General features: G+C 46.2%; 1 protein-coding gene across 1 annotated transcript in view; it reads right to left on the bottom strand.

The window, feature by feature from the left end:
- Nucleotides 1-5572: 5572 nt before the first annotated feature.
- Nucleotides 5573-18891, bottom strand: part of ccdc78 (coiled-coil domain containing 78) — a 67085-nt gene continuing 53766 nt past the window's right edge. Inside the window, exons 18-22 of the mRNA XM_041206895.1 lie at nucleotides 17980-18154; nucleotides 17311-17354; nucleotides 16344-16425; nucleotides 11339-11439; nucleotides 5573-5921 (exon numbers count right to left, since the gene is read on the bottom strand). Coding sequence (XP_041062829.1) covers nucleotides 5837-5921; nucleotides 11339-11439; nucleotides 16344-16425; nucleotides 17311-17354; nucleotides 17980-18154 — 487 coding nt within the window. The 3' untranslated portion in view covers nucleotides 5573-5836. The remainder of the gene's footprint in view (nucleotides 5922-11338; nucleotides 11440-16343; nucleotides 16426-17310; nucleotides 17355-17979; nucleotides 18155-18891) is intronic.

Here is an 18891-nt window from a genome sequence, read left to right as displayed (position 1 = left end):
TACAGGCGGCAAAGCAGCTACCTCAATATGACTGAGGAGCAGTGCCAAAGGAGGCTCCGAATCTCAAGGGAGACAGTCAGCTATACCTGTCAGATGATTGGCCCTGAGATCTCCCCTAACTGTGTGGGTGGACACCCCATGTCAATGGCTCTGAAGCTCACAGTTGCCCTAAACTTCTTTGCCTCTGGATCCTTCCATGGCTCAGTGGGTGATCTTTACGGTGTCTCCCAATCAGCAGTCCACACTTGTGTCAAGCAGGTTACAGATGCTCTGTTCAGATGGGTATCCAACTTCATCCACTTCCGCTGTGACCAGGCAAGTCAGGCACAGCGAACCAGAGGCTTCGCGGCCATTGCTGGCTTCCCCCGTGTCCAGGGTGCAATAGACTGTACACATGTGGCCATCAAGGTGCCAGCAGGTGAGCCCGGTGCCTTCGTCAACAGGAAGGGCTTCCACTCCATGAACGTGCAGATAGTGTGTGACCACAGGATGCTGATTCTACAAGTCTTGTGCAAGGTACCCAGGCAGCTCCCATGAAGCCTACATCCTCAGACACTCCCAGGTGCCGGGGCTCTTCAGTGCTTCAGCCCGGCTGGATGGTTGGCTGCTGGGTGACAAGGGCTATCTCCTGTGAAGGTGGCTCATGACGCCACTATGCCATCCAAGAATAGAAGCTGAGCAGCGGTACAATAGGAGCCACGTCTCCACAAGGGCTGTGGTGGAGAGAGCCATCGGTCTTCTCAAGATGCGCTTCCATTGCCTAGACCACTCAGGGGCCGCACTCCAGTACCCCCCCAGATCATGTCTCTCTGATAGTGGTAGTCTGCTGCACCCTGCACAATCTTGCGCTGGAAAGGGGGGATGCAGTTGTTGATGAAGACCTTGATGCCCTGGATGAGGCTGCACATGATGAATCCAGCAGTGCCTTAGAGGATGAGGAAGCACAGGGCGATGATGAGGGGCAGCACGCTGATCTTCATTTACACCAAGGAGGCAGGAACACCCGGGACAATTTAATCCAAAGAACCTTCAGCTAGCTCCACACGCATGGATCAGCAGGAGCAGCATTGCCTGGCACTTCCACAGGTGGCACTTAGGTACTACATCTTCCACCTCATCAGCTGCAACTAAGGGCTTAGGACAGAAACATCAATGTCCACTCAAACACTCATGATAAATATATGAAAAAGAAAAATGCACCACAAACAAAAGACCCTCAGCCATGGTTACAAGGGTGGACTTTATTTTGTCCAAAAGAAAAGCACACAGCACTTTTTAGCGATCACAACAATATAAGTCCCTATTCTAAGGCCAACACAAAATCACCAGTGACATACCCGTGGAGTGCCTAACGTGCCTTATGCTTACGTTTTCGGGTGCTACGTCTAGGTGCCGCCCCATCGCTCGGAGTGGCCTGTAAGACAGCTGCTGACTCTGCTGTCCTGTTGGCCTCAATGATCTTGGCGGGCGTCCTCTGGCCCGTGGAGCCTGTGATGGCCCCGCCTGGGAGGGAGTGGCCAGTTCCTGAACTGGCACCTCCCCAGTTGTCGCAGCCCCAACAGAAGAAACGTTGACTGGCAGAGGGGCGGAGGAACTGCTGCCCTCATCCAAAGCGCCCTTAGAGGAGCACACAGCGACGACAGGCAGCTGCTGTGTCGTTGTGAGGTCCCTTTCGACCTCCCTGCTCACCGCAGATGCATGGGCACCAAGTGCCGACGCTTGGTGCCCACAACATCTCCCACATTGGGAATGACCAGTACCACTGTGAGGGCTTGCAGGTCAGAGCGTATCCCAATCATAAAATGTTCTATTCGATTGAACCCCTTCTCTATGAGAGTCACCAATCTCTCATTGGAGGAAACTTGAAACTCTGCCCTGAGGGTTAAACCTTCACATGAACTCTGCCTGGACTCCTCCGTCGCAGAGACCAACTGAAGCATTCCCTCATGTAACCGTGCCAGATGCAAACGCACTTCCTGCCGCTTGTCCTGCAGCTGCTGCATTGGGGACAACTCCAGAGGCATGTCATCAGTGCCAGACTCAGCATGTGCCTCGTCCCCTGCAGCTCTCCGGCTGCTGGCGTCATTGGCACTCTCCGCCCCTACCATCTCCTCTAGCAATCGTGATGTGCCCTCTCCACTGTGACCCAGGACACTAGCCGACGGTAAAGTCCCCACCGAGGTGTATGTGTCTGCGCTGGTGCCTGGCTGGCTGAAATGATGTGCTGCAAGTTGCACATGTTGGCCCTCAGGTGTGGGCGGGGGGGCTGCGGAGTCGATGGGCGTGTCGCTCTGGTGGTGATGCTGAAATTAACAAGGACAGTGCATCAGTTAGCGTACAGTCAGTTCAACCTTTCATCCTTTTCCCCCCCAAACCTCATAAGTCGCTCACCCTTCAAGACCCTAAGGAGAAGAACATTTTTGGGGTGGAAAAGAGTCAAGAGGAGCCCCAACCATTAAACGCACATGCAGACAGGCTGGTCAGATGGTCTCAGAAATGCCACATGGCACGTTATGTACCACTGGAGTGTGGAGAGTGCAGAGGTACCTGACCTGGATGCATTCTGGCCTGGATAGTTGCGGGGCTGAGGAAACATCGCAAACAGTTGCGATATTTGCCGTGGATCACAGGAGATTGAGAGGTCACATTATTGGCCTTCATTCCATTAGGAGGAGCATAGACCAGGTGGGCAGAAGGCAACATTTCCCCTTGGCGCAGGGATGAGTAACGTGGTGGCATTTATTTAAGTTGAGTGCCATGAGGTTCACAGCTGAGGTGCTGAGTACCTTTTGGACAAAGTAATGTGGGGCGCACTGGCTGAAAGGGTGCAGGAGGTCCCAACCCCCTGAAAATGGAATAAGTCTTTGGCTGTGCAGCAGCAATCCAATGGCATGTTAGACTATAGTTATAGTGGTCACAAATGGGATAAGGTAACTTTGGAAGGTGGTGGAGACGCGAATCCTCAAGGGGATGAGGGACCTTTGTGTATGACCCATATGTCAGAGTGTCTCAGTCTGTGAATGAACAGTGTTTTAGCATTAACGATTGCAGCAACTATCAGTGGTTTGGATGGTGGGCAGACAGAGTGGATGGGACTGTGGACCTCAAATACCTGCCCGCTGGACCCCAGCCTCGCCGCCCCTGGCCAACCTGGCCTCCTGCTTCCTGCCCAGCTCCATGGCCTGCTCCTCGAATGGGGTGAGGCGCTGGAGGAGGGCATGCCCACCACCAGTCCTCTGGTGCTACCTGGCATTGTGGTGACTTTTTGCCTGCAAAACAGAGAAGAGGATTTATTGGGGCCTCCAGCAGCTCCTGTCCACACTACCGACGATCAGTCCCCAGAAGATAGTACGGCTGCTCCCAAACCCCTCCCCCAATGGCCACCTTAGACACATTCGGCGTCCATCACTTTGAATAGCACACGGGTCCTAGCGCCCATGGCAAGGAGGCACAACTAGGTGCCAGCAGATGGCACTTGGCTAAAACACCTTGAGGCACCCCTTGCACCATCTCATCACCATCAATATGACATGTGTAGGAGTTCTGAGTATGTGTCTGCAGGTTGCCCCCAGACTACTCAACTGCCACAAACACCAATATTTGCTGCGGGGAGAACCCTTCTTCTCCTCAACCACTATGGCTGATGTAAACATAATCAGTATCCGTTTGCCCACCCAGCGTGAGCCAGATGCCCTATGCAGTAACGACAGAAAGACATGGTAGGGGGGGCTCAAAAGCTAAGGCTATCTTCTGGGTCAAATGGCCAAGACCGACATGGTACTCACCCGTCCAGAGCACAGCAAATCATTGAATCTTTTTCTGCACTGGGTGCCAGTGCGCCGCATATCATCATGGGCACTGACAGCATCACCCACCTCCTCCCACGCCTGGCTGGTGACATGGGGGGCCCTCCTTCTTCCATCCTCCGGATACAGCAGGTGCCGACAGATAGGCACCTCTTGGAGGACAGCAAGGCATGCATCAGAAAATCGGGGGGCACAGTGGCCCCTCCGCTGGCCTCTCCTGCAACCTGCCCCCCTCCTCCTCCTGCTCATGCTGCTGTGCAATCGGTTCTCCCTCCCTCTCTCCATGAGTGGCCATGGTGCACTGCCTCAAGCAGGCTGCCTGGCCACTCTTTATACAGGCTGTCAGCTCCCCATTGGAACCAGCAGTCTGAGGCTGCCCGACACCGTGACTATTTACCCGTTCTCTGCGGGAGATGCTTACCCGCTGAGCGGGCTTTAATTGGCCCACCCGCGGAAAATGGAGGCGCGGCCCGTTTCTCCAGCGGCAATCGGCCGCCTGCCGCCAAGTCGGTCGGCTCCAACTGACCGACAAACAGAAAATTCTGGCCCATTTGAAAAGACACATAGAGAGAGCTGGAAGGCAACAAGAGAATTTCCTAAATTGACTCATTAAACACTTTCAATTATATAACCAAATATTATTACAAATTGGATAGATACAAACAAATTTTCCCAATGTCTAAAATTTTCAGTAATTATAATTAATCAGAGGTTCCTGTGCAATCAGCTAAGAATATTCCCCGTTCATTATCAGCAACTTTATAACATACAAGTGTGTGAAAGTAATCACCTCAGGCCTGGGCAATTCATCTTGAAGAAGGAAGCAGGGGATAAAAGTAGTTGGCTTTAATGTTTCTGCAGCTGGGAAAAACACTCAGCGTGACGTCTGATAAAAATGCATTTACCAGATATTAATTCTTACATGATATATGCTTGGATATTTCCCTGTGGTCAAGTACAGAATTACTTTAAGTGTCCATAATTACATCACAGTCTAAACTGAAGGATGGCCGTTTATACTGTATGTGTCGCTGTCTGTCCTACCGGCCGTCAGTTGCAAAATAAATGAAGTAAAATGGTACAAAGATTGGCCCTCTAATTCCCCAGGTTATATGGCAGAGGAAAATGGCCACCTGAGAATGATTTCAAGGCATTTGTTCCCCTTGTAGTTTACGATGTTATCTGAACCACTCAGTGTGATTGCTGCCTGAAATCACATCCAGCTATCCATTATTCTGAATGTAAACAGGTTTGCAAACGGTAAAACAGGGAGTGAGGCAGGAAATGTATCGCGCTTCAGCAAAAACTTAATCTGATGATGTGGTTCAGTAGGACATGATTTAATGATGGAAACCTAAAAAAGTATACACACACATATAATAATCCTAAAGATAGCAAGGTTGAGAACTGATGCTGATTATAATTTTTAAATAGTTTATAAATAACCAATATTCACAAATAAGACTGAACGCAAGCCTCCAACGAACACGTTGAGTATGACCCAAGGATGCAGAGCTAATTAGAGCCAAGCCCTTCGCAGCTGATGTCAGGAAGCACTTCTTCACACAAAAGATAGTGGAAATCTGTAACTCTCTCCCCAAAAAGCTGCTGAGGCTGGAGGTCAACTGACGCTTTCAAATCGGAGATTGATAGATTTTTGTTAGGCCAGGATATGAAGGGTTACGGAACCAAGACAGGTATATGAAGGTCCTGATCAGCCATGATCTAACTGACTGAACATGAAAGGGCTGAATGGCCTCCTCCTGTTCCTACGTACGGTCGAGGCTCTAGTTTGTGAACAAGTCTACTTCCACGTGGTAACAGCACATAATCTCTTCCCCCATGGCAGTAGTAAATATGAGTACCTTTTATTTCTGTAGCGTTCAGTGTCAGCAAAAATGCTATTCTGTTATTTTACTAATCGCAATGTTCACTTTCCAATCACTTAAACTAGCTGCTCAGAAAATCCCTGACGACCTCAGGGGTTACTACATTTCAAAGCTGAGGCTCCCGTGTGATTGTCCAAGAAGTTAGCGATGGTGAACATCAGCGGTGGCTGCTCTTGGTACTTCCGTCCCAATGAGTTTTCGGAGGCGTGTGATTTCCTGCTTGTACCTGCATTATTTAACAAAACAGTCAAACGGTAATGTCATTGTTTTATAAAAGACACGCATTTGTATATCGCCTTTCACAATCACTGGACCCATTTACAGCCAATGAAACACTTTTGAAGTATAGTCACTTGTAACTTAGGAAGCATAGCAGCCAATTTGTGCACAAACAGCAATGTGATAATGACCAGTGTCATGAAGCTAATAATCTACATAATATTTTTGGAAAATATTTTTCTTTTAAAATAGAGGCTTAGCCTGTGGGTGTGTCTTAATTGGATTAAAGCCAGCTGGTCTGGGTGTTCTGATGTGTGCTAGTCTTGAGATGTACAAGAGGTAGAGTGCATTTGCATTTTGTTGAATAGAGTATTCAAGAAGGTGAATGAAATCTAGCACCTAGCTAGCAGAGACCAAGCAATATGTTTATATTACTAATAAACTTGGTACTATGAAAGGGTTTTTATTGTTAGAAGAGGTGGAGTTTGAAGAGACTGGTGATACAATCAGAATTTACATTCAATGAGATGTGCTGGATATAACCAATAGCAGTCTTGTGTGTGCAGGGCAGAGGCAATGTAAGATCAAAGCAGCTGTAAGCCTACAACTGTCTCCACAGGAACCAAAGTGAGAGAAACCTCATTTTGAATTTGTAAGGTGAAAATGCTTTGCCTGGTGTCTGCTTAAAAATCTATGGGTTGCTGTTGCCTTAATGGAGATTAGTTTGGGAATTTGTTACAAGTTATTATAGTAGTAATTTGTAGCCACGTGTATGTGTTTAATGTGTTGTAACTTAATAAAATGTTTCATTTAGTTTAATATAAAACCTTGCGAGAACTGGTGGTCTGATTCCTGAATTTAGAGTTGCATCTCAGAAATACCACTTAAAATTATAGGTTATGACAGTTGTTTGAAGTTTCCCTCTGGGATTTTTAAATAACTCAGCTTTACCAACTGCTGGATCATAACAGCCAGATACTCTTTTTTTGTGACGTTGATTGAAGGATAAATATTGGCCTGGACACCAGGGATAATGCCCCTGCTCATCTTCAAACTACTGCCATGGGATCTCATACATCCACCTGGGCAGACAAATGGGGCCTTGGTTTAATAGCTCATCCACCCTCAGTGCTGCGCCGGAGTGTCAACCTAGATTTTGATGCTTAAGCCTCTGATGGGGGAACTTGGACTCTCAGCCTTCTGATTCAGGCACGAGTGCTACTAACTGAGCCACAGCTCAGTTAACTTATATAATTCTGAAGGCAGGACTCTGCCTTAATTAAATAATCAGGAGACGCACACAGGGAATTCTATCAGCACTTTGGAGGAGTCAGGGAAGCTTGGAAAATGGAAAAACAAAAATGTCAGGCTGGTTCCCTGAAGTGTACCCACCTCCTTGCACTTTTACCAGAGCTGCCTTCAGAGCAGTGATGGCAACCTGCTCAATAGCGGCAGCGAGCGAGTTAACAGATTTTTGGAGGCAGTCAGCGGCTATTTCTGGAAGGCCACGGAATTTTGCCGGCAGCGAACGGGAGCCTCACTGTGTCTGCAGCTCATCCATTCACAGGCGGCCAGAGCAGAGTTGGAGGCCGGTGCACCAGGATGCAGCATTTGATGCATGTGGTCCCTTTGAAAGGACAAAACGGGCAATCCTCAGGACATCGGCAGGCAAATGCTTGCAATTGTTTGCTTGTCACCTGCGGACGGATCCACCGGATGGTGCTGGGCAGGGAGAAGCAGGCTTCCAGGTTCCATCTCCAGTAAGGGCCACCAACCTTCCTGTGCCGCCCTTTCCTGCTGCGTTCACCTCAGCAGCCCCCGGCATTCAAAGCGGGGCGGCCGTCCGTCTTTCATTTCGGGTGCTCAGATTGGCCTTCCCATGTCCTCAGGCCGACCGCCGTCCCTGATTGAACAGCGCTCCCCGAAAGAGCTTCTACCTTGGCCTCCTCTGGGGAGATCCCACCCATGTCCCGCCTCTCGCACGTCTGCGTTCAACTCCCAGAAATCAGCCCAATGTCAGGCTGGTGACTCAAACAGGAAAATTCAGCTCCGGGGTTCCCCACCGTCAACAAACGAACAAAAGTATTCCTCCCCCCCCCCCCACCACCTTTTTTTAAAGGGTCACAATTAATAATAAAAACTGAGGAAAGCAAAGGAAAACTTATAAAATTAAATAAACTGGTCACCCATGCCCACCAGTAGCGGAAGGGCTCAGAATGCCAGAAGGAAGATAGGATTATGGGACTGGGATATGTTGCAAATCCGACATTTTCAAATCAAAACAGTCGGCGGGATTTTCCGCCTGTTGTCGGGATCGTCTGGTCCCACCGCAAGTCAGTGGGCTTCTGGCTGCGGCACCGCCTCACCCATGGTGGGTCCCACCCGCAAAGGGGCCGGAAAACCCCGGCCAGTGTCTTTCCGCAGGCTGTTGGTCACATTGACAGGAGGATCCAACTCTGTAACAGCCCATACTCAAAAGCCCATGAGGTGGACTTGCCTGCCTGGGCACTGCAATAAGCCTGTGTTGGCGCTACAGGGTGGGTTTCACAAGTCCTCACCCACTGTGTGAGCCTTTGTCAGAAATTGCAGGCCACCCATTTCGAATACACACACAGTAAGCAAAGGGTATCTTGTCATTAGTGGGGCAACGAATATCTTACCATATGTCTACTGCAATGGGAATATTTTCAATACAGTAAACTAAATAAAAGAAAATAAATCCAATGGCAGCATGGTTGAAGGAGAACATTAATGTAATTATCTCTAATGAGGTGAGTGCACCCTCCCTTGTGCATAAATTGGTCATAACGCAACAGATATAACAATGTCAATGCCAGACGCTTATTATTATGCCTAGAACATGTGTTCACACACACACTGAGTGTTGAAGGAATGTCACAATTGGTCAGTGGGAACAGTGTTACTGAAAAGGATCTTTTTTTTGGTTCATGGCAATCCTAACCCTTACACTAGTAACTATTGCTCTTTCATGTTCACTACTTCTTTACTTAGTGTAAAAATGCTCATTGTCCATCTTTTTGTTCGTTATGGTCTACAATCTCCTCCAGCCTCACAACCTTCCAAGATACCTGTGTCCTTTAATTCTAGCCTCTTCTGTATTCCCAGTTATATAATTGGTCCGACACTGGTGACTGTGCTTTCAGTTGCCTAGGCCCCACGCTCTAGAATTCCCTCCCTATACCTCTCCACCTCTGTGCCTACTTTCCTCCTTTAAGACAAACCTACTTCTTTGACCAAGCTTCTGGTCATCTGACCTGTTATCGCCTTATGTGGCTCATGGTCACTTTGTTTTATAACACTCTTCTGAAATGGCTTGGGACTTTTCATCTCATTAAAGGTGCAATATTATTATACGTTGTTGTTGGTCTGTGGATCAAAATATTCCAATCCAATAATTTTTCTCATGAGCAACACCATGAAGGATGAAATGTTGTTATGGCCGCTAGATGGTTATGTTTTAAACTGTTTCTTTTAATTTAAGGTAAATCAGAATGCCCTGGAATGGGGGATGGTGTGAAGTTGTACTGAACTCCGCCCGGTGACAAGCCCAGGCGACCTGGTTGCCCTGGGAACAGGGTCCCAGGTCAAAACTTAATGAAAGTCACCACAAACTTTAACACCTGAATTAGATGGCTTTGTTGATACTGACTTTGAGAGCCTGTGAGTCTGTGAGACCAAAGGATTTGGGGGACATAGACCCACAACAGGTGTTGTTATGCCAAGCAGAAAAGGGGGCTGCTTTTAGGTTCACAACCAAGTGAAGGGCTGGTGAGGTCAGAACCCATGTTCAAGGAAGCAAGGATTTTGACAGAATCACCAGAAGATACCTTACATTCAATTATGCTCTAGGCGTTGAGTGAAGAAGGCTTTGTTTAAAAGGACATTGGAAGATTCCTTGGCGAAGCAGGGAGAAGGGATCCTGTTAACACTGGGAGGAGTTGGGCTTTAAACTTAAAACTACATGTCTACTGAGAGTACGGTGTAATGCATGAGCATGGTGTGTGGTTTTTGGTTATGTTACAAAGTTAAAGGTGGGATTTCTGTTTTGTAGTTTAGTGCGTTACTTGCCTATTAAATACTGTTTAGTCGATATTGATTTTAGTTAGTTTGTTACTGTAAAAGTCTTAAAAGGTGAAATCTTGTTGTGTGATTCTTTGTGTAGGTTGCTGGGAAATCCATATCTCTTTTTAGAAGTTATCGGTTTCGACTGGGATCATGAAAATGTGGATGCACCAAACTATTGTTAATTTATTGGAGTTGCAGTATTTATTGTGCATCACAGACAATAAATTTGGTTCTTTTTCAGTTTCAGTTTTTAAGAAAGAAAAAAGTGAGTAGAGTTAAACATATATAGCAATTTTTACAATTATATGAAATGATACCTTGTGGCAGTAAAACTGATGTTGTTTAACTTCCAAAATGATTAATGCCTCTTAATGTTATGTGGATAGATTCTCCTTAGAGAAGAGAAGGTTGAGAGAAGATCTGGTAGAGGCATTCAAAATCTTGAGGGGTCTGGACAGAGTTGATGGGGGGAAACTGTTCCCATTGGTGGAAGGGTCGAGAACTAGAGGGCACTGATTTAAGACAACTGGCAAAGGAAGCAGAGAAGACATGAGGAATCATGGTTAGGAGCTGGAATACACTGCCTGAGAATGTGGTAGAGGCAGGTTCAATTGTGGTTTTCAAATGAGAATTGAATAATTAACCCATGAGTAAAATCTTTCACAAGGCTACTGGGAAAAGTGAGGGGAGGGTAGAACTAGCTGAGCTGCTCCTACAGAGGACCACCACAGACACCAAAGGCCAAATGACCTTCTTCTATGCTGTAACCATCCTATGATTCTACAAATATAGACATGAGTCACATGTTTAACAAGCAGATATCTGCCTCTCCTTTCATGGGTACTGCCAAATCAAGAAAACTCCTCAAACCGAATTACAAATAGTAAATATTAACTTCAATGAGTTGTCAGAATGTAAAATATTCTAAATTTTCACATAATAAATATTCATTTCCAGCACTGAATTTACAATGATTGATGTTCTCCGGTAGCATAATGATTAATGCACTCACATAAAAATTATCTGTGCAATTTTAATTTAACCATGAATCCACTTGGATTAATTACTTTGTTAAATGACACAGGACAGGAATTTTAGGCCAATGACTGAATGGGTAGAAAGGAGAAGAAATAATCTGTTTATATTGTGGCTTCCACGCCCTTAGGATTTAAACACATTTCTGGTGTGATAAGGGAGTCAGAAGATAGCCACATTGAAAAAGACTTTGTTGGGGAAAGGTGAATTGACATCAGTCGGAGGCATGGTATGAAAAGTGAAAGCAGATGTGCGGTTTCATTCAATTGAAATTCCTCTAAATAATGGGCAATCTGACTTCACCTGCCCAGGTGTTTATCCACGTATTCCTGCAGTTCGGCCAACTGCTCCTCTGCAACTGTGACTCGTGAGATCAATTGAGCACGCTCACGTTCCAATTCCTCCTGTGGATAAAAGCCACTGTTAATATATTAGCCGTCCTCAAACTCTTGACTGTCTACCAGCACACCAGATCTACTCACACTCTAGGGCCCGAATTTTTGCTGGTCAGTCACGCGCGATTGGCGGGTCCGGGAGTGGACAGGAAGCAGGTCCCCGACTTCGATCTTCCCCCCACCAGATTTCACGCTGGCTGACCAATTAACAGCCATCCAAGGCTCAGCACTGTCGGTGGGGGCAGGAAGAGGGTGGGCACTGATGTCACCGCGGGTGCTGATGAGCATTTCCACTGAGCTCCCTGAAGGCAGACCGCTGCCTCAGGAAACTGCAGACCTCCGCAGGATAAACAACAAAAATGCTGCAAAATATGTCCATGCAGCACAATCAAGCACCTGAAAGCATACCTCGTAAAAAACCAGTCCCTAGATATCTCGTTTTATTTTATTTATTTTTATTGCAGAGATTTCATCCCGCCCTGGATCGAGGTTTGAGCAAAAATATAAAGGCTGCCTGGCCAGTCCGCCAACCATACAAGTGGACGGGCCACACAAAAAAAATCGCTTTCAATTGCCTCCTTAGTGGCCTTAATTTCCTGCTTAATAGTCGGCGGGCACGCTTCCGACTGTCATGCACGCCCACCGAGTGAGATATTGCGCAATGACATCGGGACATTCGCCTGCAGGGCTTAAAATTCTGGCCTCGGGTTTCCATGCCAGGGAATTACACTGAGCCACGTTATTGAGCTCCCATGAAACTCCTCTCTTTGTCGCTGATAATGCCATTTGGAGGTCAAGGTGGGCTACATTGTAGGGCTTCCCACAGTCCATTCACGATGCCACTTCCTCAAAGAGATCAAGAAGAGTGACCAGGTAGGGTTTTGTGAATCCGTGTTGGCTTCTGTTTACTCGGGTATATTGTAGGGTGCTCCTCAGGTTTTCGCTTTACAGTTAGTTCCATTATTTAACATGGGTTGGAAGTGAGAGCATTAGTTCTGTAGTTACTATTGTCTGTATTATTCTGCCTTTTTAAATATGAGCAACACACTTGCCTATTTATAATCAACTGGTACTTCTCCAGTTTCCAATGACTCCTTCATAATAGTTATTAGTGCCTTAGAAATCTCCTCTCTTGTCCCTTTGATCAATAGATACATGCGATATATCCTCTATTCGTTTAAAACCCTTTTAGCCTGACTCAGATTTCTAACCCATATCTATGTGCCGTTTATTTTATTATAAACATCTGCAAAGGACATGTTGCTCATTCCTTCCATTGTGAACAGTTATAGCAAGTAGTCATTCAGAATATTAGCTATCTTGTCCCTACCCTCCATTTTCATTTCATTCCTGCCTTATGGTTTACTCTGTTTTGACTGTCTTATTATTACAGTACTAGAAGATGCCATTCTGTTTATCCCCCGATACTATTCTTTCTTTCCTGAGTCTATATTTGCTCCATCTGATCACCCTTTTAACGTGTTTCCAGGAACACAGGACTTAGGAGGAGCAGGCCATTCAGCCCTCCGAGTCTGCTCCACCATTCATTAAGATTATCGCTGATCTGGTTGTGGTCTTAACTCCACTTTTCTGTCTGACCCATATAACCCTTAACTCCCCCGCCTAACAAAAATCTGTCTAACTCTGCCTTGGATAATTTCGATGACCAGCCTCCACTGCTTTCTAGGGAAGAAAATTCCTCAAACTAATGACCCATAGAGAAGAAAAAAATCTCATAATCTTAAAAGGGAGACCTCTTTTTCTTAAACTATGTCCCCTAGTTCTAGTCTTCCCACAAATTGAAACATTCAACCAATATCTACTCTATCAAGTCCCCTCAGGAACTTATATGTTTCAATAAGACCACCTCTCATTCTTCTAAACTCCAGTGGGTATCTGCCCAACCTGTTCAACCTTTCTTCATAGGATAAGCCCTTCATCCCAGGAATCAGTCAAGTGAACCTCCTCTCTGTACTGTTTCTAAAGCAGGTTTATATTTTTTCAGGTAAGGAGACCAAAACTGTACATTGTGTTCCAGATGTGGTCTCAACTAGGCCCTGTACAGCTGCAGTAAAACTTCCCTACTTTTATATTCCACTCCCCTTGCAATAAACACCAACATTCCATTTGCCTTCCCAATCACTTGTTGTAACTGCATACTAAATTTTGGTGATTCATGTACCAGGACACCCTGATCCTCTCTACCACCGAGTTCTGCAATCTGTTTTTGTTTAATCTTCTATTCATCCCAGTGAACACTCTTATTTTTCTCTTTGCCATATTTGTTGAGCACATGCTTCATAGGAAATAGGAACATGAGAAGGCCATTCGGCCCATCGAGCCTTTTCTGCCATTCAAACAGACCATGGCTGACCATCTATCCACCTCAATGCCATTTCTCCCCACCATCCCCATACCCCTTGGTGTCATTAGTATCCAGAAATCTATCAAGCTCTGTCTTGAATATGCTCAGTGATTGAGCTTCCACAGCCCCCGGGATAGAGAATTCCAAAGATTCATCACTCTCTGAGTGAAGAAATTCTCCCTCATCTCAGTCCTAAATGGCCTACCCCTTTTTCTGAGGCTGTGTCCCCTGGTTCTAGACCTGCCCCCCAGCCAGGGGAAACACCCTTCTTGCATCCAACTTGTTGAACCCAGTAATAATTTTGTAAGTTTCAATCAAATCACTTCTCATTCCTCTAAATTCTAGACAATACAGGCCCAGTCTCCTCAATCTCTCCAGAAAGGACAGTTCCGCAATCCCAGGAATCGTTTGGTGAACCTTGGTTGCACTCCCTCTATGGCAAGTATATCTTTCCTTAGGTATGGAGATCAAAACTGTACACAATATTCCAGGTTCGGTCTCACGAAGGTTCTATACAATTGCAGCAAGACATCTTTACTCCTGTGTTCAAATCCCCTTGCAATATAGGCCAACATACCATTAGCCTTCCTAATTGCTTGTTGCACCTGTATACTTGCTTTCAGTGACTCATGCACAAGGATACCCAGGTCCCTTTGTACATCGACACTTCCCAATCGTTCACCATTTAAGTACGCTGCATTTCAGTTTTTCCTACCAAAGTGGATAACTCACATTTTCCACATTATACTCCATCTGCCATGTTCTTGCCCACTCACTTAGCTTATCTGAATCCCCTTGAAGCCTCTATGCATCCTCCTCACAACTCACATTCCCACCTAGTTATCAACAAACTTGGAAATGTTACAGTTGGTCCCCACAGCCAAATCATTGATATAGACAGCAGTGAACAGCTGGGGCCCAAGCACTGATTCTTGCAGTACACCCACTAGCCCCAGCCTGCCACCTGAGAATGACCCATTTATTCCTACTCTCTGTTTTCTGTCCGTTAAAATTTGTCCTCCTTCTTTACTGACCCAGGGTTCTATTGTATACCCCTACTATTAGCTAATTTCTTGCAGTAAAAATGTCTAAGCTAAGTGCTTCCAAAGGTTATCTCCATCCACAGAATCAGTTTGCTTCCCATATGGCATATCGGATGGAATCTTGCGGAGGCGACGGGGGTCTCGGCTGCTGGCTGGAGAGCCAGCCAGACCCCCCCCCCATGTTGCCTCTTTTCGGGAAGGCCTGCACTGCATCTTCTGCCAATCAGGCATTTGACAGGTCAGTGGTGGGCCTTCCTCCTTCTGTACTCGAGAGCGCCACCAGGGGGAGGGAGACGGTGGCTACCGCCGATGCTACACCCACCCAAGGCCTCAAGAGTCAGAATCACAGAACTAGTACAGTACTGAAGGAGGCCATTCAGCCCATCGTGTCTGCACCAGTTCTCTGAATGTGCAATTTACCTAGCGCCATTCACCCGCCTTCTCCCCGTAACCCTGCGCATTCCCCCTTTTCAGATAACAGCCTAATTCCCTGTTGAATGCTTCAATTGAACCTGCTTCCATCAAGCTCTCAGGCATTCCAGACCTTAACCACTCACTGGGTGAAAAATCCTCTGATTGAGGCGGAAAGGGGGGTCGCAAGCTGGGGGTCGTGGGGGAGAAGGGTAGGCAGCTAGGGCAGGGGATGGCTTTCAGTGGCACTACCCCCACCCCCCCACCCACATCTCTTCCTGATGCCGAGTCTCCCAATCAGGAACAGAATGCCCATGAGCAAGGGAACCACCACCCACCCCACAACCCTGGGAGCCCACAAGCAAACACCCCATGGTTTGTTTGTCATGCTCCCTGTATGGTGAGCCCCCCCACCCGCTGTTAGGTTAATACCAGTAGGAGTGGGATGAGGCCCTTAGTTGGGCATTTCATGCCTATTTAAAGGCCTCTACTGGTGGTGGGGTGGGAGGGCTGTCCACGGGCCTTCCCACCACAGAAGTGATTGGGGTGAAGGTGGGAAGGTGGCAGGACCCCAAGCTGCCACCTTCTTGCCCGATTAAATGCCCCCCCCAAACCCCCACCATCACCAAACTCACCATAGGGGAGGGCAGAAGATTCTGCCCATCGTTTCCTTTATTCCCCTTTTCTCGGAACACTTGAAAGTTACATTTGTTTCCATCTTCATATAAAGGCATATCAATGGAAGATGATAGTCCAAGCCCTAACTTTCCCTGATCTTCCAGATTTTTTAAAAAATAGTTCTATAATTGCTTTCCAATGCTTTTGATCTTGAGATTAAATTACATCACCCTTTTTAACCCCAGAACTACATTGGACGTGTCTTTGTTCTTGGACCTGCGGAGGGTTAAAATGAAGAGATTGGGACATCAGATCATTTTACGTGAACTCTCCCATTGCATTTATAGCAATTAACAACTACAATGTTAGTCACCACCAACTATTGGATCATTGCATTTTCAGTCCAGCAGGAGATGATTCTACAATGTAACATAACATGGATTCTGCCACACTCTATCATCAGTAACTTTACAGACCTGTGTAGTAAATGTAAACTCTCTCAGCTGTTTCCTTAGTTCACTCCAGCTTTCATTACCAGCTTTCCCACCAGTCTCTAGGCTGAAATGATTAAAAGCAGTAAATTAGAACATTCTCAATTTATTAATTTTAAGAGAATCACAGGAGGTTACAGCAGAGAGGGGGCCATTCTTGATTAGAACAATCAGAAACCAATCCTGAGTTACCTGGAAAAACTCAGCAGGTCTGGCAGCATCGGCGGAGAAGAAAAGAGTTGACGTTTCGAGTCCTCATGACCCTTCGACAGTTCTGTTTTTATAGAAACCAATCCTGCTGCCCTGCATTCAGCCCATAACCCTGTATCTTCCTCCGCTTCAAGTGTATATCTACTCCTCCCTTAGAAAAGATACAAAGGCGTCTGCCTCAATTTCTGCCTGTAACAAAGCATTCCAGACTCTCTCTCTAAAGAATGTTCTAAACTCTGCCTTCACCTTCTGGTGACAATTTTACTTTGATGACATTTGTCACATATCCTCTGACAGAGGAACTTGTCTTTCACCAAGCACTTTATCAAAACCCTTCATAATTTAAATAAAAATAACTTCCTCCTGACCTCTCCGATCCAACTGAAATTATCCAGTGGGCCAAATTTCTCCGCTCATTCCCACGGTTTCGCCTCTAACTCTAGTCTCCTTTGTCTAGTGCGATGCCCAAAGCTACATGCAGCATGCCAACTGTGGCTTTCTCGACACATTTGTAGACAGTAGGTATTTCACCCACTTGCCTTCTCTGGGAGGATGAAAGGAAGAAGCATGAACAAGCATTCTGTGTCAGACTAATGTGCCTCCAAACAGCTATGTGCATGGTGGGATCACCCGAGATTGTTGCCAATTCATTTTCTTAGATGGGGAGCAGTTCACAACAAATAGAGGAGAAAAGGTAATAAAACACTGCTGTGTTGACCGAGAGAGTTACAGCAATACTCACAGCGAGGAAGATATGACTGGTGCAGAGCTCCGACCCAGTCTTACCTGAGAAAGAAATGCAAATTAATGAGATGCACTCACAATGAACTACATTTTGAAGGAATGGACTCTGAGCTCAATATTCAAACAAGCAAAGCCGGGCCCAACTGTACAGATAATGCACCCACCAAGTGCTCATTAATGAACCAGTTGCTTTGTGAACTATCCATTTGTTTCCATTCACAATGGCTGCTGGGTGACACAGCACTGCCCTTGGAAACACTTATGATGCTGACATATCATATTATGACATATCACTTAGTCACCATTTTGAGTCTGATTATTCCAAGCACCCTACGTTTACTGGTGTTATCGATTGTAGGCCTGATTTACAACTACATGACACAAGGTGAATAATAAAACTTGAGTGACTAATAGTTGCATTTGAATATTTAGTTTAGTTTATTCTTTTAGTTTATTATTCATAGAATAGAATCCTGGAATGGTTATATTCATCCCACTGTGCCCATGCCAGCTCTCTGTAAGAGCAACTCAGCTAGTCCTCCTCCCTTGCCTTTTCCCCATAACCCTGCAAATATTTTCTCCAGACAATTAGTTGAGTGGGCAAAAATATACAGCTCTTGGTTTAAACAGATATCTTGTTTTCTCCTTTCCTCTCCATAGCTTTCACCTTCTCTTGAAGGTCTTGGAGTTTTGCCTCTAGATGGGATTTGTCCTCCCGAAGCCGGTTGAGCTCCTGGCTCTGGTTGGACAGCAGCTCACTGTCAGTGATCGCCAAGGTTATCTCTGAAGGGCCAGGGTCCAAATCCTTGTTGCCCAACGATAAAATCTGTTCCCGCTGCATCCTGTACCAAGCAAAAACATGCACACACTCAAGACGTGTTACTCCACAGGCTCATCGACACTTGCACCAGCATCACGGAAAGTGATTTCTTCCTATTCTGCCCAACCTCCCCAGCCCTGGTTCGCATGGTATGACTGTTGGCCCCAGTATGGCTTACCATTTTCGGGAAGGTAGATTAAGAAAGACAATCAAAGGACAAAGTTTAAATATCCGACTGGTGTAAGCAGACTGAAAAAAATGGCCATATGGCCAATGTACTGTGAGACTCCTTATGCCAATGGGACCATGAGAGAGGTTGGGGAGTTGGTGGGGGGGGCGGGGGGGGGGGGGGGGGGGGGGGGGGCGTGAAAATATGAGGGAAAATTAGAGAGGAAGACAGTGAACAATGGAATAACAAGGAGATTGAGTTTTTGGACATGGATCCCTAACTTTTGGATTAGAGAAAATGGAATGTTAGGGAGCCATTCCATCAAAAGAATCTAAGGTATGAATTTATTAACATCATGCTTCTTGCAAAGACGCACTTGTCCCTCATGACTCTGATACTTCTGCTTATTCTGCCACCTAATTAAGGGTGACACATTTCTTTTGCCCAAAGAAAGAGGGTCAAAAGCTGCCCAGATTCATCCTGAAGGTAGCACCTAAGCCACTTCCATTCTTGAGGGTTTCACTTGCTGTGAAACATAACAGATCCGTCCTTCCTGCTTCAAGTTCAGCAGGCTCCATTCAATTCCACCC

This window comes from Carcharodon carcharias, chromosome 15 (genome assembly GCF_017639515.1).
Source record: "Carcharodon carcharias isolate sCarCar2 chromosome 15, sCarCar2.pri, whole genome shotgun sequence".
In the NCBI taxonomy this organism is placed as follows: Eukaryota; Metazoa; Chordata; class Chondrichthyes; order Lamniformes; family Lamnidae; genus Carcharodon; species Carcharodon carcharias.
Note: the sequence above shows the minus strand (reverse complement) of the source record. Positions and strands in the feature narration are given on the sequence as shown.